The sequence below is a fragment of the Melanerpes formicivorus genome, unplaced genomic scaffold (assembly GCF_026170545.1).
Source record: "Melanerpes formicivorus ecotype bairdi unplaced genomic scaffold, bMelFor1.0.p_v2 SCAF_6, whole genome shotgun sequence".
NCBI lineage: Eukaryota > Metazoa > Chordata > Aves > Piciformes > Picidae > Melanerpes > Melanerpes formicivorus.
In genome coordinates, this window is record NW_027142358.1 from 14,167,322 (window position 1) to 14,193,088 (window position 25,767).

A 25,767-nucleotide genomic window follows, 5' to 3' on the forward strand; every position below is an offset into this window, starting at 1 on the left:
AGAAAGTGTTGTAACACTAATGGTTTGTAAACGTGCATTCATGTGTTGAAGAACGTGCAGAGACTTAGAGCCTACAGGCTTCTGGGGTTTGCCTTCTTGGGGAGAGGTAAGAGCCCAGAACCATCCTGACTGACATGGGCTTGTTTCAAATACTGTTCTCATTGTTTCTTACCTTATAGCTGCTCAGAGACATTCATAGATTTTGAACTCAGATTTCTATGTCTTGTAAAGTTCTTCCTGTCCCCCTTTTTCCGTTTTTTTTTCTTTTTATCTCTTTTTGGCCCTTGATCTGAAAGAAATTAGAGAGGATGGAAGTGGGTAGGAGATGGAACAGAACTCTGTTTCACGGTTCTTCCTTCTTTTACAAGTTAAAGCTTACAGATGAAACCTGAATGTGTCTCCATCTTGTAAACATCTGTACTACCACTACAAGCCCATGGATCAAAAGATTATTTGAGGAAATAGCTAGACATTTTTTTCCCATATATTTTAGGACTCCCTTCTTTCTTTTATTTTACTTTAATACAAAATTCAGGCCTCTCCAACATGTTGCCCATAAGAGTTCTGTTACAGGTAATTAAATGTAAGTTTACACATTTAATCTACTTTTAAGAGCAAGAGAGACTGGTAAATGACCCAGTTAAGGAAAGTACTCAGCCTAATTGGATGTAATGATTGCTTGCTGGTGTTTATTACTGTACGAAGAGTAGATGTGTATAGTCTGTGATTCTCATTTGGTTTAAAGACAGACCTGTAGTATTTGCAGCTATCATCAGAGTTTGATTATTTCAGTTAACATCATGAAATAGGCCAGTGTTCATTTGGGAACTTAAATGTATTTGAATGTAAGGAGCACTGTTGTTTTTCAGTTAATACTGCTCTAATTATTATCTCTCCAGACTGTTCTACCTACAAAAATACCATATTTTTGCATGAGGAAAGTATAGATTTTGTATGTTTATGTACATAATCCAACTAAGTAACAACAACTAAATTTATTCATCAGCTTATTACTTCTGATTTCTATGAGCATATTGTTTTTAGTCTATGGGATCACCACACCAATGTTTTGATTATTTCTGTGTAATTCTAAAACAGTTGAGTTACTAATGTAAAATCATTGAGAACTGAATCAAAGTCCCCCATTTTTAAATTTCTTTAAGGTTTGTTACTAAATACCCCTAATTATAGTCACTTCATTGCAATTTGTACTCATAGTTCTGGATTTCCAGGAAATTGTATCCCAGTGGAATGTGTTTCATCCCAGAGGAATATGTTGCATCCCAGTGTGTTTACCATAGAAGATATTTGTTGCTTAAAAATAGAACACTGGATTTTATGCCCTAAGGAGCAGCACTTGGACTTGAGACACTTATGTAATTATTCTTTATTTCATAAGCTCTCAGAATGATGAATGAAATCAGAGCTGACTTTGAAAAGTAAGGCCACTGATGACCACCTTAGTCAAGGTTTCTCTGTGTTCACTCTTATGGATATGGGAGGTTTGTAACATAATAGAACACACACAAAAAGTAAAGGTAAAGTGACATTAAATTCACAAATAAAAGGTACTCAGAATGGAGACTTCTGCTTCATCTTGGTTCATTCTGTTGTGCCTAGTTGTTACAAAACACAGATCAGTGAGAGATGTTAGCTATTTTTATGCTATTACACAGACATAGCAAGGTAATGTAATGGCAGCTTTAATTCTCACTTAATTTACTGTGAAATAAAGAGAAGCAAAACTCACCTTGATATTATTGTATTGTAACTTTCAATATGCATTATTGACTCTATTGTCCTAGTACAAGTTTTCCCAAGGGTGAAGAAAGATAATTCTCCTATTGGATGTGTGCAGATGGTAGTATCTTTTCAATGTAGTTTCTTCTCTAATGCCATGCTGGCTGCTTCTGACACTTCAGTAATTCAAAATATGAGATGACTGCTCCTCTTGAAAGTACGTGAAGTTATACAGGGAGAATGTATGACCCAGGTAGAGATGGAAAATTGTGATTAGAGAAAGAAAGATTGCTCTTGTACCAGCCAAAATCCTTGATACATAGGGGGTTTAGACTGATTTAGTTACTTAAAATTATGTCTACTGCTGAAAGAATAGAATAAGAGCTGATAGTGCAGTACTTACCTGCAAGTACTAGAGGAAGCTGAGGGAAGGGATCAAGACAGGGAATGAAAAGAAAGGAGAAAGGGGATGGTGAGAACTTTCATTTGTGTTAGTTAGCTTCACTAGTCTTGTTTGGTGCCAAACCCCATTTACAGCATTTGAAATACAGTGTCTGCGCATTATTCACTCTCTGTGCCCAAACACATGCGTTTGTATGCGTATGCATGTACTGTGTATTTAAACATAGAACATCTGTGAGTGGCCATGCACACTTGGAAAGGAAGCAGGTCAGTTTATTACCCGGTGTCTTCAACAGAGTTACCACTTCATTAACTATTTTTTACTATTATTCTGAGGAAACCATATATACCTTCTTATGCAATGGATGAATACACTCTGCTTGTCTGGCAGAGTTTAATGTAAGACCTCTCTTACTTGATTTCCAATTCAAATTAATCCTGTTAAAATTACTAAAAAACATTGCTCCTGAGGACTGTCTTAAGAGCACAACACAGCATTGAAGCACATTTCTAAATAGCTTTCTTAACACGATAGAGAGTAGGATGCACAGAGAACTGACTGAAACTTGTGCTTTAATTGGAATATTTGTCTTATGTTTTTCATTGCCCTTTTTTCTTTGCCTCCTCATGGATGGTTGTTGCTAGTGCTCCCCTCCCCTCCTGGTGGGCCAGCCAACAGTTCCCTCTGGAGGCAGCATCATTATATCTGCTTGGTTCACTTAGTAGCAGATGGTGAAGAGCAGTAGAGCTGATACACTGCATTTCACAGAAACCAGGATCCTTCTGGTACCTCTGCAGCATATACACACTTGCCTGATTTGAGACTGTGAATTCTTTATATGCCTCCCAAACTAGGTTTCCTTGTTTGCTACTGTGTACATCACTGTAAGAGTGATTTTTATGATCTACTCTATCGCTGGACAGTGAAAAAAACCCAAAAGTAGTAAATCTCCAGCTTTGAGCTACTGGAGGTTTTATTTCCCTTTTTCTTTTTTTCCATTTTAAACAAAAATTAAAAGAAAACAGCTCTGATGGTTTTCATTTTCACTGGTTGACAGGCTTTTCTTCCCCCTCTCCTTTTTTTAATTCCTGCTGTCTGCCAAAGGACAATCTGTTTGCTCTGAGACAGTTTAATGCATACTGACTACCAGAGGCAGAACTTCCATTGGCTCTGTTACAGGGGTAATTTACACTTTAACAAGGTATTGTGACAAGGTGGTAATTATATTTTTATCACGTCATTATGACATTACCACCTGGAAAGCCATAGCTGATTAATTAGTGGCATATATTAAATTTATAACCCTAGAACTCTGAAGTTATCATACCTAAGTGGTGTAATTATGTTGAACTGTGGTGTGGCAGAGAATTGGAGGTGAAGATGCTGAGTATCCACCTATTGCAATAGGTTTAACGAGTGCCAGTAAAGGGCAGGGAGCTGCAGAGAGGGAAATATATTAAAAAAACCCAAACATATATATATACCGAAGAAGGGGGTGAAGTGATTGAAATCTTGAAACCAAATCTGGTCAGATGGCAAGTTGCAAGGCTCCTTACATGTATGATTTTTTTTAAAAAGGGGCAATTTGAGAGGACTGTGATTTACACTAGTTCCTGCTTTTTTCAGTTAGGTCACATGCATTTTGGTTTTTACAATGCAACAATTTCTGTTGAACTTCTGGAGCCTTGGACTGGACATTCTGGAAGCTACATCACATCTCTGCAACCAAGAGGAAAGACTGGTTTTGGCAGGACAGATTTTTCTTAGTCTGGTCCATATGCCCAGGTGTTTTCTGTTGTTTCTTCTCGTTTACATTCTTTTTCTTGCCCTTAATATTAGGAGATAGAGAATATAAATTGGGCTGGAGATAATTAATGAAAATGTCCACCACAAATAGCCTGATCAAATGTGTTTCTGTATTCCTATGCAGTAAATACAGACAGAAATATAAACAAAACCTATTTTTATCCAAATTACCATGTTAAAGGTCAGAGCTCCAGTTTTGAATTGCTTTGATTTTTCACTGTTTGTTTTGCTTTTCAATGTCATGTTTCCAAGTAACTCATGTTTTATTCCCCCCTTCCACTACAGAAAATGAAGTGACCACTTACCCCGTGCTGGTGAGTGATCAGAGTGAGATTGTGGACACCAATGGAGCTGGAGATGCATTTGTTGGAGGTATTTCTTACTTCTTTATCTTGACTGGAGATTATCCTATTGTTCTCTCCATGTAAAATCTACCATTTTTTTCATTCAACTGTCCTACAGAATGAGATTCATTCTTTTAGAGCTTTTCTGTGCATCCTGAAGTAATAATTTTCAAAGGGAGAGTGTGTTCTATTACTTTAAAAATGATATGGTATTAGGCTGTACTCTGGTCGTTTTGGTGAGATTAATTGTATCTGTCAGACTGTTACATAAACAAGCTGCATCAAGTACTATATAGTGTACAGAAATCCCTCCTGGCTTAAATGTTAACACATTGTTGTTCTTTAAAACAGGTTGTAGTGAATATTAAACAGTATGCTAATAAGTGAGCATAATGCCTTCTGATTGTGTCAATTTTGGTAGAACATCTGCTTCCAATACAATTATTTGGACATCAGAAAAGAACACAAAGGGTTAATTTGTTAAAACAAACCCAGAAAATATCTGGCATTGCTTAATATCCATTTGCAAACTTACTATTTTTTTTTTGGCACAGGCTCTAAGGGAAGGGAAAAAAAAGGATGTTATGTCTATGCCTGTTTTTAAAAGTGATTCAATATAAGCCAAAACCCAATCTAATCCAAAAGTTCTGTCATTCATTGTAACCTTCATGCATGTAGTTCAGTGATGCACTATTGCATCCTGAAGGCTCTAATACCCACTACATAGTAGCTGTAAGGAGCTCCATTAGTCACTAATTTACTGAAACATTACCAAAGAGACTTTATAAACAGAACTGCAGAGCTCAGTCTTGTAGCTATGAAGAGGATAACAAGCAGTGTGTTACCAAATTAAATCTTCAGAATTGTGTCCTGCTTCAAGAAAGTATTCAACAGAAGCTTAATCTTAAGCATGTGAGTAATTCCATCCTTACTTAATAGGTCACTTAAACCATTTGCAGTATATGTTTAAATCTGGCTGCAAATAGGAATGTTATTACACATTGCTTTGGTGCTTTCATGAACTCAAAAGGACAAAAATAGTGGGAAGCACGTTAAGACATATTATTCATACACATTTGAATGCATACTTGTCACTCTCTATTGTGCCTCAACCACAATCAAGACTAAATTGGAACCGGTAGCAGCAATTATAACATAAATAAGATCTTATTTAAGGGCTTGTCCTTGTATACATGTGCTTTGTCTATCAGCTGTGCCAGTGAGCCACTGTTGGGGGGGGAGGCAGATAAAAAGATCTTGCCTGTTTTATTTGAAAGTACAATAATACTGGTTAGGGTGCAGGTGAGCAAAAAGGTAGACACCAATCAAGGCCTGCCTCCATGGGAAGCACCTTTCATGTGCTTGCCATTTTTATCTCAGGTCATACTAATTCTCAGTTCTTCAAATTTTGAAATCAGGACTTGCCTTTCCCCCCCCCTAATAATCCTACTTTTGTCCTCTCCTAGTTTCACTGCAAGAAGACTATGCAACTAAAGAATCAGGCTTTAAAAACTGACTGGTCTCATATTACCCTTCCTCTTTAAATGACATCCTTTTACCTGGTGCTGTCATGGATGCAGTTTTTCTGCAGAAGGGCTAAAATGTTGGCTTAACTAATTATTCTGAACATCCTGAATGATATGGCTGATACATTGGACTCTATTCTAAACTGCTACCTTCCACTAACAGTGTAAGGAGTTCAGGCACATCCTATCAGGGTGATCTTGGATCAGTTGTAAAATTCCTTTCTCCAAGGGAAAATCCTTCATTCCACTGGGAAGAAAGGAAGGAAAATCAGTCTTCTGAAAGATCAACTCCTCTTTGTTGTTCTAAGTCTGTTGAGATAATGTGTCTGGATATGCCAAGCTTCAGTATATTTGGGGTAATCCTAACAAAGGTCCCTGGACCTGTCTATGGGCATTTGTTATTTTCCTCAGGTCCCCCACAAATAGCACTGAGGCATCAGATGCTTTTTGTGTGGAACGCAAGCACAATACAGTCCAGTAGTAGCATGACATTGCACAGTTCTCCCTCGATTCCAGGGTAAGAAAGGACACCACATGATTTTCCCTCTGTAACGGACATTGGCCCAGCAGTTGCAAATCTGTCTGAAATCTCATTGTGGTTAGACACTTACCTGAGTATCACTGTGTGAGCTTAGGTTCTTGTACCATATTTTCCTCTGCTTTGACTCAAAGCAACATGAGCTTGAAAATATCCATAGTTCTTCCATTAGCTTTTAAGATATCTTAATTCTCCTCTGTCACCCCATAAAGAATAAATTGGTCATTTATTCTTCCTCAGAGAACAGATTTTCCTGAGTTTACTCCAGATGGGAGATTTGAGAGTCATAACACTAGATACACAGCTGATTCTAGTCTTACATGCTGTGGTCTCCTTCTTTGTGGAGTCATTTCATTTCCCTTCCCATATGGAAGAAATAGGATACTGAACTGGGTAGGCTTTTATTTCGTCTGTTTCATTCAGGGGCAATGTCTGTATTTTATCTATATCACACTTTTCACGAGTTTTCAAAGTACATATTTGCAACAGGAATAGGTCTTTATGGTCTCCTTACCAGAAGGACCTAAGCAGTAACATTGGTAATACTTCTCAACATATGTATCTTCTGTTGATTCTAGCGTTGAGCCAGATGCAGCATTATTATCCCAAGAGAAGCTTTACAGTGGGAAGGTTATATTCTCTTCACTATTTTTCTAGATTTTTTTCTCATCTTTTATCAAGTTGCTACTACCTAGGCAACATTCCATGTAATATTTTTATTTTAGTGTCCTTGTAGTAAAAAGTTTCAAAATTCATCCTTTAGCTAAAAAATGCACTCAGTGTTATAATATACTCTCCTGGAAATATAGTTCCTTTATTCAAACAGCAGAGCACAAGACTCCCATGGCAAAGATTCCCATATTTCTCTGCAACTGAATAAACCAGAATAGAATAGAGTTAACCATGTTGGAAAAGACCTTTGAGATCATAGAGTCCAACCTATCATCCAACACTATCTGATCAGCTAAACTATGGCACCAAGTGCCCATCCAGTCTTGACTGGGATAATAATGTGACTGAACAGTGATTTTGTTGGAGAAAATGTCTTGGCTGAAACAGGAATGTGGGATATAATGAGAACTAAACCCATCATGCAAGATTTATTTTGCATTAGAAGGTCAGGTTTATTAGACTTTATCATATTTTGAAAAGTCTTTCACAGAGGCACTCACTTCCAGAGGTATAACTCACAGATTGTAAGGAAATTCCTTCTTGATAATTATGCAAGCTTGGCATATCACTCTTGTGTGTGTCGTCATGTGAAATTCAAAAATAAGAAGTCTGTTGTTTTTTTTGTTTGGGGCTTTGTTGTTTGTTTGGTTTGGGTTTTGGTTTGGTTTGGTTTTTTCTAGAATCTATCTTAAATACTGAAGATCTGAAAACCTTAAAGCTGTGAAAAAGTTTAAAGACACAAAGTTCCTGGGCACTTGTAACTCTGCGAGCTGATTCATGAGTTCAGTATCTCTGACATGAAGCTGCTGGCCTCCAATGAGAACTAGCTCACTCCAACAGCTAGCATCAAGAAATAAACTGCCTTCTTCAGCTAAAATGTGTTTTTATTAAGTTGGCACTAGGAATGTCTCTGAATTTCTTGGCTGTTACTGCAGGCATCAAGTCATCTGCCACTCAGACCAGTGCAATGCATAAAATTGGGTTTTAAAATTGCTGCAGGTATCTTTATGCTAAAAACACTTCTCTAAACAATACTAACAGAGTTCTGCCTTTATTGCTTTCCAGCAACACTGCTACCTTGAGAAGTTTAACCAATAATGATTTACCTTGCAGCATCTCAGCACCTCTTGTGGATATGAAGGGTACCATAGATTTTAGGTTATAAATCTTTGAAATACCCATGAATTAAAGTTGCATTTCCACCTCCACATTGACAAATCACTTCAACTTCACTGACATCACAACAGTCCACTCAATGAAATTACAGCCTTTGTTTGTAGAGTTTGGGGAACATTCTATTACTCATTATATTATCTGTTTATTTATTTATTTATAGTTGTCCCCATTTAAAACCCTTGCAAGAATAATAATCAAAACAGATTTAATGGCCATAAATAGTTTGAAATGTAGACAGTTTTACTGTCTTACACTTTTCTTTATGCCATCCTGCTCTCTTTAACCAGAGTAGGTCTGCCTTCTGCTTGGACACCCCTCTGTTATTGCCACTATAACTAATGAAGACAACAAGCATCTTTTTTGATATTTAGTGCCATTGTTCCCTGCAAAATCTCTCCCCGTGAATCTGTCTGTCCCCTTGAATCTGTCTACTCAGTGGAACTGGGTAGGGAGTTCATAATAAATGAATAGGAGAAGTTGTAAAATCAATGTTTCTTCAGGTTCTATCAATATAAATGTATTGACTCAGTAATCTAGTATGATTTGGTCATACACTGCATGCAAAGTACTAGAGTATGAAATACAGCCACAAATCATTTTAAAGTAGCATGATGAAGCAGTGACAAAATGATCATAACAAGTGTATATTACTTGTCACCATGCTATAAAGATGTTACACCATTCTTAAGAAAAATAAATCCCAAGCTAGAAGAAGCTCTTCATTAAGCATTGTGCAGTGCCAAATACAAGCTGATAGCAATTTGCCTCTGATACTATCAAAGCTGAGGTCAACGGCTCAAACCACTTGTCAGTTTAAGAATTTCATTGGCATCTTTCACGTACACAGGCATCTCGTAGAGCTGCTAGCTGCAGCTTGAAAGCTACATTCAGAATTGGGCTTGGTACACATGCTTACAGAATAAGCAATTCTCTCTCTTTCTTGTGAAACCTAGTGTGAATCTTATGAGATGGCCAACTACTGTCTCAGCTATCAGAGAACTGCTCTGATAGAAGACAGGGGCAGCAGCAAATGTCCTTGCATGTGTGTACCTTGTGGCATCCTTATCTTTTCAGGGGCTTAGTGGTGATACTTCACTCTTTTTGTTTCTGTTGCTAAACTGGCTCAATAAAGCCATTCCCTCATCTATAACATGGATGTTAATTCTAAACATTATTTTTCCATCTTAATTTAAATGCTTCTACAAATTACATAGAGACCTTGGATTCCTAAGAATTTTGCTAAAGGTCATCATGTTGTTACAATTTTGGCCTGTTTTCATGAGATAAATGCAAATTATTTTCTAGAGGATGAGATTCCACTTTGGTTTCAGAGCTAAGTAATGTTTGGTATGCTTCCACACTATTGAAACATTAAAATATAATCCTTAATATGAAACATTCATTGAATATATTATGCATATACATGTGTTTATAAATAAACATGGCACAAGAAATACAGGTTTAAAAAAAGCCCATAGTGCCTGGAGTAATTGCTCACCATTCCTCCTTTACTATTAAAAGTTTGATTAAGTAACTTTAAAAGAAAAAAAAGTTCTGGTTCTGTTTTCAAAACACACTGGTAGAAATTTGGAACACCTTGACTGAAGCTGGAGGATTTAAACAAGTGTACTACTTAACAAAAATGGAAACAGAATTTAATCCAGTATAATAATTCTTATACTGCTGTTCTCCAGAAACCATCATTTATGGATGGAATCCAAGAATCTTTAAAATAAAGATCACCTAGGTGGTACTTAACATGATCTGTGTTTGCCCTGCCTTAAGCCAGGGGCTGGAGCAAGTGACCTAGAACATACCTTCCAAGCTAAATTGTGCTATGATCCTGTGAGTTCTAGTCCTATAGGAATTAGGCTCCCAGGTGCCATTTTCTGCTCCTCTGAAAATCCAACCCACCTTTTGAGGGCAGTGTTGGTGGCTAAAGACTAGAAGCTAACTGAATAAAAAAAAATGAAGCTTATACAATGAGAATTCCATCTTCTAACAGTAAATCTGATATAGGGCAAAAATGGTCAGTGTATTCATTATTTTTCCTAATAAGTTCCCTATTCATGTGAAAGAATTGTGTGGATGGAGACATGCACATGTGCAAAGTGAAGTTCTTACAGATAGTTGTTATATGGCTATGTCAGGAGTGCTAAACATGCCAGAAGGACCTGCCCTCCCCTCAGTATCCACCACCCCTAAAACATGCTAGATTTGTTGAAACAAGTTCGAGGAACTAGGAGCAGTTCTTTACTGAACAGCAGGAGTGCAGTATCAGAAGGTACCTAATCAACTTACAGTGGTCTTTGATTTGTATAAGGTTTTTATACTTACTTAAGATACCTTAGGAAGTCACCATCATTTGCCAATCACATTTGATAGAGAGAAATATAGTGGACAAAATATCACTATTATGAAGTACTGCCTTCTGGTGACACCACAGCTCTGAGATGCAACTTTTTTGTGCTATCTAGGAGCGAGGAGTAAAATGTTTTTGGTGCTATCAGTTAAACATGTATGTGCATGTACCTTGTCATGGCTGGATCTAGCTACAAAATTTGTCTTCATGAGCAAAGAGACAAGAGGGTGCTACTTTGAGTTGTTCTGTCCTTTCTTTGAAGTAAAGATAAATGTTCTAACAGAAATCAGCACTCTCTTAGTCTTCATTTATGCAACATGGTGACAGGTTGGACTTGATGATCTTTGAGGTCTTTTCCAACCTTATTGATTCTATGATTCTATGAACATGGGTGGCTAATTACCTCTGAGCAATCTTCTTCTTACTGAGATCATGGCTGATGAGATACAAAGCTTTGAAGTAAAAATAACTTCTTAATGTCGCCAGCTTTTTGACTGATAGACTGTTTTGTCCATCTTTAATACTCTGTTTTATAAACAGCATACATGAGTATAATAGCTGAGCTGCAGATAGGGCATCAGTCTTTGCTTGCTAAAGGATAACTTGTCAACACATTCAGGACTTACTGCCCCGTGTTCTGATGGCATTTCTAACTCTCTCAGTTGAATATCACATCTGAACCTAGGCAATTAGATGGCCACATTACACCTGTAACTCACCTTCTACAAACTAGAAAATTACCAGATTATATGTTCTTAGTTGATTTTATTCAGTCTCAGCTAGAGGCACATCATTACTCTGATCAATAGTGTAGCCAGTTGCTAGTAATTTCAACATTAGTACTGGCACGATGTAGAAAATTGCCAGTTTGAATTGCAGCAAACTGCAAAAACATGGAAATAGATACCACTCAGGGAAAACATGGAATATCACTTCTTTTTAATTCCCTCCTTCACTCATTAACAACTTCTGTTCAAATTATTTCTTTGGAAATAATGCATTCTTCTGTGCTGGCATTGTGCTTAAAACTGATAGCAAGTGTCATCCAAGTATAATTTGTGATCCAGTCCGGTCTAATTGTGTTTTTGTAATTGATGCCCTTCATTTTGCTTTGAACTGTTCATCTTAGTTATAGTACATACATGTTTTTTATTGAAATAAAGGAACTTAGATATGATAATTCACATTTTCAACTACACAATTTAAAGGCAATCCATAAAAATACATAGTCAAATTAATCATAGAAGGGTTTGGGTTGGAAGAGACCTCCAAAGGTCATCTGGTCCAACCCCCCCCTGCAGTGAGCAGGGATGTCCTCCACTGGATCAGATGGCCCAGCGCCCTATTGAGCCTCATGCTGAGTATCTCCGGGGATGGGGCTTCAACCACCTCCCTGGACAGTCTATTCCAGTGTTCCACTACCCTCATGGTAAAGAACTTTCTCCTAATGTCCAGCCTAACTCTACTCTTCTCTAATTTAAAATCATTGACTCTCATCCTATCCCTACAGGCCTTTATAAACAGTCCCTCTCCAGCCTTCTTTTAGACCCCTTTGAGGTCCTGGAAGGCCACTATTAGATCTCCCTGAAGCCTTCTCTTCTCCAGGCTGAACAACCCCAGCTCTCTCAGCCTGCCATCAAAGGACAGGTGTTCCAACCCCCGATCATTTTCATGGCCCTCCTCTGGACATGCTTCACAAGGTCCATGTCTTTCTTGTGTTGAGGGCACCAGAGCTGGACACAGTAGTGCAAGTGAGGTAATGTAAAGTAAAACATTGCTATACTTGCTCTCACTTTTTGCATAACATGTGGAAGTGTGAGACCTGTTGAAAAGAATCAGTGCATGGAATGAAAAGCCCTCAGAAGTTTCCAATTAGACTGGAGCAGGACCTGATCCTTCTTGCTACTGTACCTTTTTTTCCTGTCAGTGACACTGTCAGTGTTAAGGGAAATTCAGTGCACAGCAAGAAAACTAATATTTTGCAAAGTAGGGTTTTAAAAGGCCTAATTTACATCACCATAAATTCAGTGGCATTCTGGACAGGGTTTGTGAGACATAAACATTGAATAGGTTGCATACATTTTATAAACCAAACATACTCTGTTAAAAACAGATTTTCAAAACCAATTATAAAGTTCCAATTTTTGCTGTAATAGCTATGGGACAATTACAAATTGACTTAATGCCTCAAAGCAAATCATCCCCATTTAAAATACTTTGTCATGCCTACTATCCCTGTCCTCATAACATTTTATTTTATGCTAATGTGTCATGTGTTAGAAAATCATGTAATGATAAAGAAAATGCTCATGTGGAAGGTTAGAAATTACTTTAATGAGTTATTATTACCTTGCTTGCAGACTGTTGGTAACATTTTTGTGTTATTTTAATGTATTCTGAGTAGAGACAGAGGCACTAGCCAGATTGGATCATCAAGAACATTCCCCTGGGAATCAGGGTAGGATATAGTCCCCTAAGAAACAGTGTGTCAGATTAAGGTGATGGTATATATTCACAGGAGATACAACAAAACACAGAGACATTTTAAAATATGTTGAAATATGTTACCCATTTCTCATCTAACATGACTTGGTGTGGCGCTGTGGAGACTGACGCAGTGACCATAAAGGTATTTCTCAGGCTGTGGCATTAACTAGCAGAATCCTCATTCACTTGCAGCTGTAGGATAGTGACATCTCCCATAGTTTGTTCGCTCCCCCATGCTGAAATGGGCTCATACTTGAAGTGGGAAGGCTGCAATAAAAAAGAGAAAAACATTGTCCCTGTTGAAAGCAGTAGTAATAGGAGTGCATGTGTTTGACATGCCTCCAGCTCTGCTTAAAGAGACATTACTGTTATTGGTGATCAGTACGTTATTTGTATCAGTCCAGGACTGTAACAGATATTCAAAGAGGCAAAAGATACTAAATACCAGTGTGTTAAAATGGGAACATTATTAATATAATGCTAGGGTCAGCTAGTTAGCCCACACAAATCAAAAAATTCATAGGCTGGCTAGTCACCCTATTCCTGCTGCACAGTGTTGGGGTTTGGCTCTCTTTGCATGGTGCTGGCCTGATTGTGCAAAAGCATACCTTGAAACAGAACCTTACTGAGAGATCATTGCTCTGTGTGTGGTTTTCAGCTGTGAAGTTACATTAGCATACCCTTTTTTTGTACTTGAATAGTAAGTTAGAAACCAAGTAGCACATAGTGCATAGTATTCTGTTTTGTTATGGTTAGAACTTCATTATTTCTACATTAAACTAGTGAAATTCTCTTCCTCTTATCCCAAGCAGTAGGTGTAGTAATCTGCACCACTAAGGCGCAGAAAATTTCCTCAGGTAAAACAAAAGAAAGCTTATTTCATTCTGCTGTCTCAAAAACGGCTAAGGAGAATTTTAGCTTTTGAGAAACACGTCTAGGAAACTTTCTGAGAAATGTTTTTAGGAAAAACAAAGAGAAATATCAGACTAGAAAGTAGTTTTATTTCTGTAGCTAGAGAAGATGCTTCAGTGAAAATACTTGATTGAGGGGGTTTTAATCAATTTTTCCCTTATCTTGGCTGTAGGAGATAAGCCCAAACCCACTAGATTCTGATCCAAAAGAGAATTTCTCAAAGTTCATTATGTGGTCTTAAAAATTATAAATAGGACCAAGCCACCAGAACCTATAACTTTGTTACCAGTTTTCTCCATCTCATCTTTACTGGAGCATATTGCAGACTGAAATGATTGTTTCCTTAGGCAATAAGATGTGTTGGGGAGCTTAACAGAGGTGATACGCAACAGGCTGTAAATAGAGTTCACTGAGGATGATTAATGTGGAGGATGTCACAGTATAAAACACACCTGTCTTCCAGCTTTGGGCTCTTACCCACCAAAGGGTGTACAGTGCTCAGTCAAGGCTTAGGCCAGCAACAGGAAAATTCCCATCAATCTCAGTAGGCTTCAAATCAGGATCTAAGTTTTCTCCATCCATTGCACAGTCTCCAGGACCAAACCACTACAGACTTATAACCACAATTCCTCCTTGCACAAAAGCATCAAAGAAACACGAGTGCTAATTTTCTTTAACGAGAGTCTCTGATGGGCCAAGTGTGTACAAAGGCCTTGGGAAGTATGATGACACTTTATTTGATGAGCTGCAGTAAGGTGGCCCTGTAGATCCAAACAGTGTTAATGACAATTGCAAAGCAATAAAAGTACTCAGCCCCGAGTAGCTGTTTCCTAATGGAATTACAGGGATATAGTGAAATTTTATTTCAGCTTTTTTATTGTCACATTTTTGCAGGACTCTTTAATGTTTTCCTCATGTAATAGTTTTTAAAGCATTAGAGTCTGAATCTTATTTCTGTTTTGCTTTGTATATTCAGCACCTCCTCTCCATTCCAGGAACAGGCTGCTAAACAGAGAACACTTATTTCACTTACTCATAGTTGTCTATTGAATGCAAAGTTGTATTATTTGCCTTGTCCATAAATGACTCTATCACCCCAGACTAAGGAAGATGTACACCCATCTGAGTGATCCTTATAGAAATTCAATGCATTCAAAATGCCTCCATAAATATCAAGAAAAAAGAGGGACTGGGACAGCAATACCAATACTCTCTGCTTTTCCTGAAAGCATGCTGGCTTTAGTATTCATACTGGTGATTAAAAAATAAGAAGTTTATGTGAGAGGGTTGCACATCGACGGTGAAATGCATTTAGCACATGACCATTTTGTAAGTAAATATAGACTTCCAAAACATTTTATTCTTGATCTCATGGTTTTGTCATTCTCTGGAAGTAAAAATATTGACATTTACCAGGCTATTTGTTCCAGCTTTTTGATCTCCTGCAGTTTATTTTTATAACAACCTTATCGATGAGCCTCTTACTCAGCTCTCTAGGTTTAACGGAGTCGAGTCGATTTGTTACCACAGCTTCAAGCAGCTGTTACAGAACAAGTGAGACATCCTAATAAAGCTGTAAACGTGTTTACACAAACATGGTATTGATTTTACTTGGAGAGGGAGAAGCTAGTGCTTAGCATGGTGTCAGGCAGGATGAATTTAACTGCAGTTTTTCATTGTCATCTGTCATGCTTGTGAAACACTAAGTGAAGCCACAAGAGAATAATTAGAATTACCAGAAATTTAGCCCCTAAAATCAGTTAACCACTTGAGATTTTTGTAGTTTAATTAGTTTTTATTAAAACTTTCCTCCAGTGATATAGTCAAGCAGGGTTTCCTAATGTTATTTTCAGTAAGAGTGAGAATTCAAGGTTGCCACTTGTTAGATACACATCTTAAATGACTGTTTTTCTGAAAGGGTTGGTAACCTTTTTTCTCTCACTTGTAATTAGCCTGGCACTGCAGTTCTGTAGAAGCACAGAGCCATTTCATTTTAAAAGAGAGGGAAAGATGCTTGTTTGTACACATACACATTTGCAATTAATAACATATATATGCACATGTGAAATAATTCCTACACTGTATTTTGAGAAAGAAAATGCTAAGGTATTCAAAGGTTGAAAGAAGCACAGTGTATTTGAAGATGCTTACATTTAATTTGTCTTATATACTATAAGTCTAATGTGTCAGACCACAGTGCCAAAAATACAGGAAAACAGAAGCCAAGTCCCACCCTTATTCGAAGCACTTCCATTTAGAATAGCCAACATTCGGTTTGATAGCAATGGGCAGGGCCTCCGGCTTACCACAGTTCTTGGCTGTAATATCCACCATCTGCCACAAAATTAGAAAAGGAGAAACCTCAGCATGTTGACATACAGTCTTTCAGTGACTATATTGCAGAATCATCTGATGCCAACATCTTTTACAAAAATCTAGATTGTCTGGTTGGATCTTGGCACCAGCATTGCTAACCACCTGATTCCAACTGACCAGACTTGTGCTTCCACAACATTAACCTACTCCAACAGTGCTAAAAGACATCCAAAAAAGCCTCAGTCATATCGGCTACAAGGCTTTAAATTGCTAGAGTAATGCTTCTTGAAAACTGCATCTTCCCAGATGGCTGGCCTGGAAAGCTAGTGGGATCACATAAAAATAGATGAGCGTTCGAGCAACTGTGATAAATGCTGTACGTGAACGAGAGTGTGAAAAGGTGCTTGCAACTGTCCCCCATGGTGGAATAACACGAATTTTTAAAAGACAGTTGACAAATCAAGCTGTAGAAACTTTAAATACCAAAAAAAAAAAAAAATAGAGGAGGAAGCTGAGCTGTTAGTGATCCTTTCTGTAGCTGGGACAATTTTGCTGGTGAATGGCCTGGCTAGCATTGGATTCTATGAGGTTCTTCGTGGTTCAGCTGGAAGAGGAGGATTGTCTAGGAATATCACATAGCAAAATGTCTTTGAGGGGCTCTGAGTCAGGGTCAGATTTTAATTGTTGATAATTAATGCATTTGTTAATTGCTTTTTTCCTGCTTTTCTCTCTCACATTTTTTTAAAAATACATTGATTTTGCCATGGGCATTTTGTAAATGTTGGAAGTGTGAGAGAAACTGGAGAAAGACTAGTAGTGGGGGAGCTGGGTGTCGAAGGCTATAAATGGATTTCCAGACAGCATTAGTAATTAACAGTCATGAAAATTAATTGTCAAGTGTACAATTTGACGTGAAACATTTGGCTTCAGTATGAGCTGTTTTTAAGTGTTGTTAAACCATTACTGAAGCAGACCAGAACTGTTTTAAAATCTCTGTTATTGAAGTCCCAATTTGCTATCCAACTCTGCTAGCACTAGGTGTTCATTTAGAATTACCTCTGATAATCTGGAAACAAAACTTTCGAACTGATTTCAATTATATTGTCTCTAAAATGATTTTTAAGTGCTACTCAGCTCTTAGAGGTAACAAAGACAACAACTTTTGTGTCAGTGGATTGTCTTGTTGTGCCTTTTCAGACTTGGTTTCAGTGAGAGCCTTGGCTTGGGTCTGGATTTTGAGGCTCAAGCATCACTTCTGGTACTTGGCTTACTGAACTTTTCATTTGGTGGCAAGCACAATAAGGAAGAAAGCAACGTGACTTTTCCATCCTTCCTTCTGTTTGCAGACCAAACAATTACAAACATTGTCTTTGAGAGTACGTAGTAAAGAAGCTGGAGGTAGTAAAGATTAATTCTCAGTTACTTTAGGCACACTTTTCAGAGCAAAGTCATTGCAGAGACACTTTACAGAGCAGAAAAGAAATAATTAGGGGACAAAAAATAGCTATTGGTGCGTTATAAACAGTTGTATCATCTGGGAATACTTTTAAGAAGATGTTCAATAAGTGAGATGAATTGGACACAGTTCCAAAGTTCTTACCGTGACTACGTACAAGGTGGTTACTTGGCTATCTGTGCTTGTGAGGAACAAAAGGCATCCCAGTCTACTCTGAAAGTTTACCAAGATGGCTAATTACAGCAAGGTAGCCTTCTAGACATCCTGCAACTGTCATTTCTCTTAATAAACAACAAGCACTTTGTATGCCAGAGCAGGAGGCAGACTAATGGAAAAGCCTTGAGTTTATTTTTTGCCTCAGTGTTCTGTTATGAAGAGAATGGTACAAAATGCATGTAACACTATCTACAGCTTTTGCAGTCTAGAAGCACTAGTGCAAAATGTCTGCAATGAGAATATGGTAGACAATATTGCCTGAAGTTGTTTTGGTAGAATCTTTGAAGTGAGGTTGTCTTGTGTAGCCAGAATATACTCCTGCTTTATTTACTCCATGACAGTGATAGCCATAAACTAGCTTAGGCCATGGCAGAAGTTAAAATAGTTTCTGAGCTACATGAGCATGTGCTGGGGTGATCTAGTTCTGTAATCCCAGGCCTATAATAGAGGATCAGAGTTCAATCCTGCTCTTTCTGTCTATGAAATTGTAGGAGTGTGAAGAAAGTCTGAAGCCATGTTCACTTATCTCCTTGCATTTCCAGCTATGGCACCTTAAAGAGGTTACAGCCTTTAACTGCTTATCATCTTCCCTCCACTGCTTCCTCACTGGCTGAGCTGTTTGAGTACTCACTAACCCACTTCAGTTTAAATCAGCTGGGTTAGCAAAGATCTACTGTTCAACAGCTTACTGTTCAAACTAATTTGGCTCATTTTGACAGTGTCAGGTTATAGAAGCCACAAAGAAATGGTGAAAAACAGGTGAGGCTGGAACTTCTTCAGCTGGAACTTGAAGGTCTAAATCAATGCCATGAGAGTATGTGCACAGTACCTGGAGGAGGCAATTTTGAATTATATTCTGACCATGTTGCTTTTTACTGCATTAATTAAAAAAGAATGTTCTACAGCTAAGGCAGCCAACCTAATAAGAGTGCTCTGGTTCTCAGCTCAAGCAACAGTGCTTTCTGGTGCTCATTCCCTTGGGATCTGCTTTCCCTACTGCCTCATCTTAGTATGTGATGTAATTCTGTGTTTGTGATATGTATGTTTGTATTGTCATTTGATGTGATATTGTGTCAGATACTTCTATTTCATCTATGAAATGCATACCTTTTTAAGAGAAACTCAACAGACATTAATGGTTTGAGGGCAAACTCCTTACTGCAGTTTCTACATAACTCATCTATGACAGCTCTACTTAATGTCATTTCTCCACCACCCTGAAATCACAGAGATCTCTCTTCTCTATCCCCAATTAGAACAGGCTGCTTTTTTCTCCTGATTTGGCTTTCACTTGGATCAAAATAAATAAGTAGCTTCACTGAAAGCACAAAGTACATACTAGCTCAAAATGCAGTGAACCTGGGAGGTAATGACAGTCTCTGTCTAGTTGATATTGAAAAATAATTCATGTTTTACGGTCCTTTGTTCCTTGCATTTTCTTGTCTTCATCTATGTTTGATGCCTTGATCATAAACATAGAGCAGAATTCTTTCTTGTATAAACCCTTCTGTAAATTCGTGCTCTGCAGAAAACCAAGCCTTGTATTTGCCTTTGGAGGCCTTCCCAGTCTATCTTCAATACTTACTGAATCAGAAATGGACTGTCTTAACAGCCTCATTTTACATACAGTTACAACTTGCTCTCAAGTTTTAACCACCCAGAAGCACACTGGCAAGCTCCTGCCTCCCAGGCAGTTTAAATTTAATTATTAACATTCTTCATGTATCCAAGAAACTTTCTCCTAAGAATGCATGTGAATTTAATGGAGAGCAGACCATTTTCATATTACTATTCAGAAATGGTCTGATTTTTGCCAGGCATACTGTTTGGATTTCCCAACTGTTACCCAACTATTACAGCTGGATCCTTCTGTCATAGTCACGTTGTCTGTCATCCCCTGACTGCCAACAGTGATATCTTTCATAGCACAGTTTCTTCCTGCTTCAGATTCTCATCTTCATATACTGAAAACTCCTGTCTTCTCCACTTGTACTCGTGGGTTTAACTTTTGTTAGTGAAGCAATCATTCTTTTCCAGATAGTGTCAGTCAATTCTGTGGATTCCAGCTAGCATGTAGTTCTCTAGAAAAGTACTGATATTAGAGACATCTAGGTTTTCTCCTCACTGTCAACTAAAATGCCTACTTTATAAAGAAAAGCATTTGATTTATAAATTTAGTAGTTTCAAACTCTTCTCCCATTCAGGGCAGTTCAAATTACACATCAACTAGGCCTCCTCTCACTATCAGTCATGACTGAGAAACCAAGATAGATGTTGGTAATTCATGAAAATGGGGCCTGTTACTCACCAGCATTATCCTTCATTAATCCAACCTTATTTTTCATGCTTTACATTAGTTTTGATCTTCAAGGAGCAGACATTATTGCATAGGATAATATTTTTATCATCTTCTAAAAGTATGCTCTCACGTGCTACAGAAGGAAATATTTAGAAAAGGAGAGAGGTTAAATGAGTGCATCACAATATAATGTAGAGGGTTTTGTTCCAACAGTAACCAACCTGAACAGAGAAAGTGTATTTGAAAGCAAGCTAGTGAAACAGAATCTCTGAATCTAAATTTGTAGTGCATCAGAATTTATTACCTGTGAGCTACATAATGGAATGGAATGGAATGGAGTGGAATGGAGTGGAATGGAATGGAATGGAATGGAATGGAATGGAATGGAATGGAATGGAATGGAATGGACCAGGTTGGAAGAGACCTTCAAGATCATTGCATCCAACCTATCATCCAACACCACCCAACCAACTAAACCATGTACTTATGAGAGACATAGTTTCAAGACTAGATTTGTACTGTCAAGGCCCAAAGCCTGTCAGAGCATGACACAGGAGCTTGAAATGGTAGATGAATCCTTTGGAAAGAATATGTTTCAGCTTGCTAGAATTCTTACTGTTCTGGGCAAGTCTCACTTTTCTTCTGTGATTGGATGAGGAAGGTAGATACATCTGAAACGTTAAAAAGCAAAATAAAAGCAAGCAAAGTATTACCTTTAGAGTGACAGAGTTGAGTTTTAAATTTCACATCTCGAAAACCTCTTCCAAATCTACAAACATGTTTCACCTCTGCCATAAGTTCTGTCATGCTTTCAGTCACAATAGTTTCACCCAAGACAAAAATGTTTCAGAAAGGAGGGGCTCAATCCATAAAATTTCTGGTGCCACTTGTACTTAACTCTTCTCAGTACATAATGAATAATCTCTTCTTTGGGACTCTGCTTATATTATATAACAAGGTGCTCTGGTTTTCAAAGCACCCAGCTCCCAGTGAGTGGATTCCAGTTTTCTAAACCATGCCTGCTAGGGCTTTGTGAGCTAAAGCAGTTAACCAAGTGCCCTGGTTCTGAGAGGTGCTTGGATCTGCATACAGTTTGCTCTTTACATAGGTACCTGACCTGTTCAGAGGTGCCCATGTTTTCTGAAATCTTAGGTATTTCCTATAATCAGGACAACAGATGTCACCTATCTTTCTTCATCAGGTAAAAATTTCTCACCTCCTTTTCATTGTGAACACTTGCAACTGTGGATACAGATAATATTTCTTTTTTAGATGTTGGGTTTTTTTTTACTCTTTCTTTGAGCAAAGCTCATAGAGTGACAGGGGTATGGGGCTGTAACTAGCCAGTATGAACAGAAGGAACACAACAAGGAAAACTTTGTTTTTAATATGGTATTTGAGCAATCAGAAATTCTTTCTGGAAAGAAGGACACTAATAAATATTAGTTTTGGTAGTCTTTAAAATTTATTGAAGCTACCAAATGGAGACTTCAGGTAGAAGTAACAGCACAGCTCTCTAGCGCAGCAATGCTCCAGCACAATACTAAATTCAAACTAGCCAGGCTATGTACATACAGCTAGACCAATATTCAGTGCTTTACCATGTGACAAGCTGATACACTCAAAAAACTAATTAACCATTTTCTTCCTTCTCTTTCCTTCCCTCTTTGTTCCATAGGTTTTCTCTCACAGCTCGTCTATGACCGGCCAGTGACCGAGTGCATCCGGGCCGGACATTATGCAGCTAGCGTAATTATCAAGCGTTCAGGTTGCACCTTCCCAGAGAAGCCTGACTTTCACTGATACTGGTGAATTGGAAGGATCAAAAGTAAATCCCATGTCACCATGGGATTGCTGCCTAATTTTTTCCTCCTTCCCTTTCCTCATCTTTCCTATTACCTGCATCAACGCTTCTGTACTTCTGTTCATTGCATTCTCAACAAAATACATATTTCCATGGCAGTTTCCTTCTCATACCACTACAATGTCTCAGTAGTCTTAACTTCTGAAACAGTGCTAAATAAAGCTTTTTTCTCTCATCCATCAGGAAAAATTGTTCTGTTTACACAGTTTATAAAGAAGTCCAACATAAATGACTCTGCTGATTAACACCATTAAAATACTTCTGTTGAATTACCCAGTTTGTATCCAGCTGTGGCCAAATCCTACTCAACTTATGTGAAATCAACAGACCTCACTTTGTCACTTAATGTTATAAACCAAGAATTGTTCTTTTTTCATAGTGGAGTCACACTAGTGTAAGGAGCAGTCTAAATGTGTCAGGGATTTCCTTACGTATTAGAGTGTACAAAATCTGGCCATCAGATCCAGCCCAGCTTCCATGAAAGTGGATAGCTCTTTGGTCAATAATTCAAGGACCTGATTCAAAGGTTGATGTCCTGCATTCAGTTGCCTTGCACTGAAGCAAGCAGCTTTGGGTCTGACGCTATGAGGAAGCAGGGTCTGGCCCCACTCTACGTGCAGTCACATTCATCTGTCAGGTGGGCTAGCAGATAGGTACTCAGTGATTTCAGGGCACGGGCATGCATTGATGATGAACATAACCATATAGATAAATTCTATCTCCTCTATGTGAGCTTTTTAGAGGCGGTATTTAATTAAGGTACACATAGTGAAAATGAGGTACAGAAATATTTGTGCAGGATATATTACGCGATATGCCAAACGGAATCTCTGAAACGCACATTTTTAAACTTTTAATTTACTTTGGATAATTAAGCAATATGGTGGATTTTGTTTGTATTTACAGTATTCAAAAAGATGATCTGACACTGCATTCATTACTTTGCTATGTAATTTGATACTGATAAATAAAAAACTGTCATACAGTAACTCCTGGGTTTGTATTAGTATGTGTCCAGCTTTCCTCTACATGTTGTGCTCAAATGGGAACAGGAAATGAGTGTTTAACTCATAGTATGTGCTAGATATCAGCATTTTATATATATATGACTTTCAGTGTCCAGGTGTTGAAGGGTGATCTCAGCAGTAAGGAAGGGAAGGGAGGGACATCAGTGTGGTATTTATACCACAGGAGAAACAAAATAAATAATGGCTAAGGTACATCAAAGAATGTTGTCAGTGCAGGCTTTGCACTTTACTGCACAGCATGGAACAAGGGGTACACAAAGATGTACTGTTGTTATTACAGTTTGTGTATCACAAAGAGTGTGGGGAGAAATCAGGGCTATGGTCCCAGTTCCATTGTTTGGCCTAGTATCTAGTCTGATATAGACAACAGCCTCTGTTGTCTTAGAGATAACCTGGTAGGATCACTCCAAGTATGAGAAGCTTCAAACCAGCCACTTGTAAAAATCCTCATGAACTCAGTTGTCACAAGCACAGGTCACTTTGGACTTTACATTTCTCATGTTCTAGCATAGAAGAGAGGAAGAGGAATTAATATATTGTAGTAAAAATGGAACTGCAAACAAAATGGAAAGAGGCTAAGGTGTGCATGGTCTTTAGGCTTTATGGTTTGATCAGAAGAATGTGTTTGTATCTCATGGCTAATTTGTAATTTGATGTGTTCTTGTGATATATTTTTCTCAAAAAAACAAGCTGACAGGCTGAAGAAGGATGTTTCGCAGTCCCTGCTTTTAATGTACAGTCACATATGCCACATCAGGCTTACTGCGTGAATTTGCCTGTCTGTAAGGAAAATTCAATGATATAGTTGTTAAATTTGATGGTCCCTTTGCTTCACATCCATGACACTTACCATTCCATTTGGAACAACTTTATCAATGTCATGGCCAGATAATTAGTATGCATTTAAACAGAATATAAATATGTAAGCATTGTTTACCGTAGCAATGGAACTACAAGACAGCACTGCTGCTGTAAAAGAACAGATGTTACATAAAGGAATGTAGTTTTAAGAGAGTGCCCTTCCCCTTCCGCTTCTTCTTCCCTTTCCCCTTCCCCTTCTCCTTCCCTTCCCTCTTTTTTCTTTCCCTCTTTTTTTTCTCTTTCTCTGTGCTATTCCTTGTTTCAATTCAGGATGCGAGAGCTTCAAGACACAGTTTCTGTTCCAAGCTTTTCCACTGGTGTACTTGGTGGGCTTGGCCTCCTGACATTTGGCTCTGAGCATCATCTACAAGGCACAATTTGAAGCCAGGGGAGCATCCGAGGAATAACCTACCACCCAATTCATGGAAAAGCATCAGAATCTGACCTGCCCCATTTAGCCATTCATTATTTCCTCAGTATCTGTCAATAGATGTTCTTGGATGATGTATAGATACTGAGAAGCATATTGCAAACTCATGCTCCATTTCAAGTTGTGCTGCCAAATTGCCTGTCTCAAATCCCAGATGGGATAGCTGAAGTGACATCTATGTGATGGTACAGTCCACCTGTCACTGGAGGCCTGATGTGATTCACCTCCTTCCTGGGCCACATACCAATCTGAGGTAAGGCAGACACTTCTCTGCTTACTTATGTGTTTGAATATACTTCATGAATGTGAGTGCTGATATGTTCCACGGTATCCAAATAACTCTGTGTGTGTTTATATGTTTAGTGGTTACATCTATGCATATACATATATTTTATTGTACTTTTTAATTTGTGATGTCTTGTAGTTAGTGTGAATCTTGTCATTGAATCTCTAATTAAGCTGCTATTTCAACATATTCTACTGATTCACCTTGATAATTTCAAAATGGTTAATTATTAAGTGCTGTTAAAATTCAACCTTTGGATCTACCTCTCACCATTAATATATTTTTAATTGCTGCTAATTCATAACCATGTCAAATATTTTCCCCTACAACAGTCTGTCACTGAGGTTGAGCCATCATTCAAACCTAGAGTTACCTGGGGTACTTTGAGGAAAACAAATACTGGAAATCTCTTTCCCACTAGCTGCTGGCTAAAGCATATCGCCCTTACTCAGATAAAGATCTTCCCTTTTGCTTGAAATAAAACTGCATCTCCTGTTCCCAGTATCACACATATTAGGCTTGGTTTTGTACTACATATGTGGGTATCAGTGCTGCTGAGATCAACAGTACTCAGAAAGCCACATGCTAAATATTTGAAAAAAAATGAAAGGGTTGGCAATCAGGAAATAAAGGCTGTGTTGCCGTTTCTGGAGGTGATCCACTTTGTTACTTTGGGCACATCACTTTCCTCTCTCAGTCTCTTTCTGTCTGTAAAGAAGATGGTAAGCTCAATTAGATGGTAGACTCAAGAGATTAAGGTGGTTAGAATTCAAGCAGGGCAGTGCCAATCACATCTCTGCCTGTATTCATTGCTGGTCTTTTGATTATTTGAATTTTTCCTTTGGTACATGAATTAATTTAAAGCTATTTGTTCTCCCTTTAAAACCAGTGCTAGCTGTTACTATTTGTTTGAGGGTTAAGACAGGGAAAGCACAGGAGGGAAAAGGAAAGGGGGGGGAAGCTTTACTTATAAAGTGAAGTAAAATATGCTATGTGAAAATTACAATAGAAATGCACACTGTTCTAAGATTACAAGTCTGGGAAC

General features: G+C 38.0%; 1 protein-coding gene and 1 long non-coding RNA gene across 5 annotated transcripts in view; one reads left to right on the forward strand and one right to left on the reverse strand.

The window, feature by feature from the left end:
- Positions 1-22,292, forward strand: part of ADK (adenosine kinase) — a 286,470-nt gene extending 264,178 nt beyond the window's left edge. For all 4 annotated transcript variants that reach the window (XM_068139861.1, XM_068139863.1, XM_068139859.1 and 1 more), the window contains exons 10-11: positions 4,235-4,321; positions 21,932-22,292. In XM_068139861.1, the coding sequence (XP_067995962.1) occupies positions 4,235-4,321; positions 21,932-22,056 (212 nt within the window). In that variant the 3' untranslated portion in view covers positions 22,057-22,292. The remainder of the gene's footprint in view (positions 1-4,234; positions 4,322-21,931) is intronic.
- The window catches only part of LOC137441897 (uncharacterized), a 37,538-nt gene continuing 24,652 nt past the window's right edge, over positions 12,882-25,767 (reverse strand). The window contains exons 2-3 of the long non-coding RNA XR_010987515.1: positions 20,263-20,386; positions 12,882-13,321 (exon numbers count right to left, since the gene is read on the reverse strand). This is a non-coding gene — a long non-coding RNA (uncharacterized lncRNA). The remainder of the gene's footprint in view (positions 13,322-20,262; positions 20,387-25,767) is intronic.